The 4,370-nt window shown below is 33.3% G+C and overlaps 2 protein-coding genes across 5 annotated transcripts in view; one reads left to right on the forward strand and one right to left on the reverse strand.

Moving 5' to 3' along the window:
* The window catches only part of LOC102675986, a 14,735-nt gene that overhangs the window by 6,967 nt on the left and 3,398 nt on the right, over positions 1-4,370 (reverse strand). The gene's annotated exons all lie outside the window — the stretch shown is intronic.
* Positions 219-2,597, forward strand: LOC102675856. Its single transcript, XM_006610252.2, has 3 exons — positions 219-414; positions 766-1,554; positions 2,115-2,597. The coding sequence occupies exons 1-3, from the start codon at positions 251-253 to the stop codon at positions 2,416-2,418; spliced, it is 1,257 nt and encodes a 418-aa protein (XP_006610315.1). The 5' UTR covers positions 219-250; the 3' UTR covers positions 2,419-2,597.

Genomic DNA, 4,370 nt, shown 5'->3' on the forward strand with positions numbered 1-4,370 from the left:
TTTCATGCAATCTTTATTTCTCTTCCGCTTCTTCAATATTTATATTATTGCACCGATAACTTGTCACGATGGGAAGCGGATCAAGGTTAACCTAACCTCAATCAATGAATCATCGGAACGATCTCCGTTTCCGGCCACGTAAAGGAAATACGAGTTTTTTTACGCAACAAGGAGGAAGTATCCTCGTCGATTCTGTAACTTATAAAAGCGTGTGGGATCGATCCGATTTTTAATCACAATCACATTAAGTATGTTCGATCCATCCTTTCGAATATTCTTTCTACTCTGCTCGCTCGTGATCGCGATCTCAGGATCGCCACAATCGTGGAGGTGGGAAGGACAGCACATCAGAAATCACAGGCATGCTTCCTGTCCCTCGTGTCGTCGAGAACGGCCAGACACCCTTGTTTCGTGGTAAGAGACTCGAATTACTTGTGGATCCATATCTCGGATACGCAAATCTTAATACTTTTTACAAAATTCTTTTAACAACGAACAAACCATTTGATGATCATTTTCTCTTAATGAGAAGAGCTCTTGCAAAGAGTATCCAAATTTTCCACGATATTTATAAAGATCCACGTATAAATTGTCCAAAAGTTCGTTAGTAAACCAGGTTAACGAAACTCTCTTCCAAAATTTCTCTTATAATACGAATATTCCGCTATATATACGCATATATACACGTACTATACCGTTTCATAACTCTCCTCGAAATAGTTTTCAAAATTCGAAAAAGTAAAAATTAATTTCTCTCTATCGAAGGGACGAGCCAACTAGAAGAGGATACCGTGGACTGGAGCCAGAAACCAATTCTTGGCAGATCGGTCAACCGTACCGCCTATCCCCCTACGCCAATCCGTACGAAAGAGGCGTTAGAGGCAGAGGGAGTTCACCTTTCGCACGATCAGCAGCCACCTGCAAACGCGAGAATCCCTTCACCATCGGGACGGATTTCGATTTTGACCTGGCTCCTCCGCAAACCGCCTCTATCCGCGGCGTGAACAGCCTCACGGACGCCACGAGCTGGTATCGAACCTTGCCTGGACCCTCGGAGCCCAGATTCTCTAGGAGCCAAGCAAGGGCAACGTATCAAGCTAGGAGACCTAATTTCTACGACGTGATCAGAGCCCAACCCGACCCGTCCAATAAACTGTATCCGGACTACGGCTCGTCCAACGATGAATTCAATTATCAAAGTTCTTCGAACAACTTCAAAAGACCTTACCAGGGATCTTTCAAGAGAACGATGCACCGGGATGACAAGTATTTCGACGACACGTTCATCCAGAGTAATCCTATGAGCGAGACACCTGGCCAATATAACAGAGGATGGAACAACGAGGTTTCGTATGGGAGAGATCAAGCGAGAAATCAAGGATTGGAACGGTATTCTCAATCTGGAAGGAATCAGTATGGAAATTTCAGGATGACCCACCACTCCTCCTCGCCAAGAGTCAAATACAATTCGCATAACCTGCCAACGGATCTCAATGCGTTGAGAATGGTGCAGAGTGTGGGAAGAGGGGGTATGGAGGTTGTTAATAGTAGCAGGTAGGAATTAGGTTATATTATATTGCATGCATTAAGAGTGAGACAGTTCTTGGTGAAATGAATTTTCCAATCCAATGAATATGATATATTTAATATTTTAGAAATATTTTTTTGGAGATATATTTTGTCATTCTATAGATCATATCTTAATTCTTGTATTTATAATAATAATTCCTTAGATTAAAAAAGGAATGTATACAGAAGTGTAACAAGGATATCTCTATCACTCTGTCTTCTAATATAAATTGTTTATAAGTTAATGAATAAATCTAAATCTATACGTTTAATTTGATCTCTAGATTTGATCTTTGTTTTTATTCAATATAGAATTAAACTATATTTTACTTTTCCTACTTTACATGGAGAATTCTCTAAAAATGACTTACATGTTAAAAATCTTTTTACTATTTAAATTTTCAAATTAGCCAAGTACTGGCTTGATTAAAAATTAAAAATTCAATTAAAAATTTAAAGAGGCTTGTTCCAGAATCTATGACTTACATTGTTTCTAGTTTTCTGAACTCTATCTATAGAAATTGATTTACTATTTTTCACAGCAGATGGCAGAAGCAGTCAGAGGAGCAGGAAGAACGGGATACAAGGAATTACGAGATCGATGAAAATGATCAAAGGGGAAGAGAAATAGACGATGATTATCAAAATAATAAAGAATTCGAGTCTCACGAGATGATGCAGCAAAAAGAGATTAACAGAGATGTTTCGCGAGGGGGCAGTAATTCTGGGGACAAATCTATGTTCTCGAGGAACAGCTCCCAGGGTGAAACTTCCTCGCAGACTGGATTGGAACTGGAGAAAATCACCGATTCTGCTCGTGTGTCTGAGGAGACCACAACAGGATTATGATTGTCTTTGATAGGTTTAGAACTGACGGTTCTAGAGCGATCTAGGGAATTATCGTCGAGAGATTGGTACACGTGTTAAATGTATAAGTACTTGCCATAAACTATGAATTCTAAACGAGGAATGCTTGCCTAATAATCTGTGACTGTTTTATAAATTGTTTTGAGAAATAAATTTTCGTAGAAAAAATTAACCGTTGTTTCGTTCTTTTTTTTAACCCGAGAGATGTAAAAAGATCGAAAAGAAATGAATATTGGAAAGAATAAAATGTATCGTATAGGTGTTTTATAAAAATAATAAAATTTTTTTCTTTGTTTTTTTCGCTGAAAATATTTTTTTTTTTTATAAAATTTCATCTAAAATATCCGTGAAAATAATTTTACGTGTATTTATACATATATATATATATATGTATATCAAGTAATGTGTTTATTGATGCGATATTTAAATATTTCATACGAAAAATGTGTGATCGTTGATACGATCGAATTAAAGTAAAAATGATAAAATGAAATTTATTCAATGATATGTAACACACGGATATTTATTTAATTATATTACAATATCAATATGAAGTTATGAATTCTCTAGATATATACAATATTATCTTTCAAATTAAATTAACATGTAATTACAGAACTTTATACACTCTTATATAGTGTTCAATGCTCTATAACAATTGCATTGAAATAATAATGTTATAAAATAGGATGTACGTCGTAATGGAAATTGATCTCAAGATATATTCGAAGATAAATTTCAAAAGGAAGAAAATAATAATGATTGCAAAAATATTCGAAAAGAGAAATATACATATATGTAGTAGGAATAAAAATGAGGGCGTAAAAAATGAGGAGTGTAAAATTTTTTACACTCGATGATTCGTATGACCCCGATTACAAGTTGGAGGTAATAACTTCTAGTGAAATTATTCCACAGAGGTGTCCTCTGATCAAAGAAGGGAAAGAGGGAATTGCGACGATTCTTGGGGGGAAAAAGAAATAACGAAAGCATTGTGTCAAGATTAAAAGCGCTCTTTAAACGCGAAAAAGAAAAATTTCGATCACGGCAGAAAAGAAAAGAATCGTGAGAAGAATTATAAAGCAGTCTAACCTTTGTTACCTTCCTGACTTCTTTCAACTTCTAAAGTTGAAAGAAAATGGCCGGGGCACGAGTTACTTTAAAGAAATTGTGCACTGCGAAAGTAAATTAGTAAAATTAGTTATATATATATATACATTGATACAAAATAAATTTCTCCTTTTTGAAGAATCTTAGAAAAAAGAATATTTTTATATGTGTATTTGATATAAAAATTACAACATTGTTGAGAATAATTGTAATTTGATACAAATTTTGAAATTAGAAGAATAATAAAAAATAGATAAAAATATCACGACCTGTAATTTGTGAATCACAAACGCAAATGCGTGCTGTTGGTAACGTATTCCAATACGATTTGGTAATCATGAAACGCATATCAGCGGAATAATATTATTGTTCAATATTTACGCAAGGAACGTCGTTAAATATTTTGGAAAAAATTATGCAATAGCATCAATAATAACGAAATTAAATTTTTTGCCACATAATTAATAAGTTTTTTATTTGTTCTTGCATAAAATTGTAATTAAATTAAAAAATTGGAATAAAATGATAATATAATAGGGCATGTAATAAATAAATAAATAAATCAAATATTTAATTAAAATTCATTCTTCTCGTTCAATTCTGCAGTAATCAAATTTAAAGTGAAAATGTTATAAAATATATAAAAATGTAGAATTATATAATTAAAAATATTTTTCTTCTTAAAATTCATTCTTCTGATTCTATTTTCCAATAATCAGATTTAAAATATGATCAATATCATATTTTAAAGCTGAAAAATATAGAATCGTATGATTAGAAATATTATTTACTTGATTAATACAAAACGTAATTCAATTCTCAAT

The sequence above is a fragment of the Apis dorsata genome, unplaced genomic scaffold (genome assembly GCF_000469605.1).
Source record: "Apis dorsata unplaced genomic scaffold, Apis dorsata 1.3 scaffold_73, whole genome shotgun sequence".
Lineage (NCBI taxonomy): Eukaryota > Metazoa > Arthropoda > Insecta > Hymenoptera > Apidae > Apis > Apis dorsata.

Coding starts and splice junctions, on each gene's coding strand:
- LOC102675856 (XM_006610252.2), top strand. CDS start 251: ATGTTCGATCCATCCTTTCGAATATTCTTTCTACTCTGCTCGCTCGTG. Junction 415..765: donor CCAGACACCCTTGTTTCGTG/GTAAGAGACTCG, acceptor TCTCTATCGAAG/GGACGAGCCAACTAGAAGAG. Junction 1,555..2,114: donor GAGGTTGTTAATAGTAGCAG/GTAGGAATTAGG, acceptor TTTTCACAGCAG/ATGGCAGAAGCAGTCAGAGG.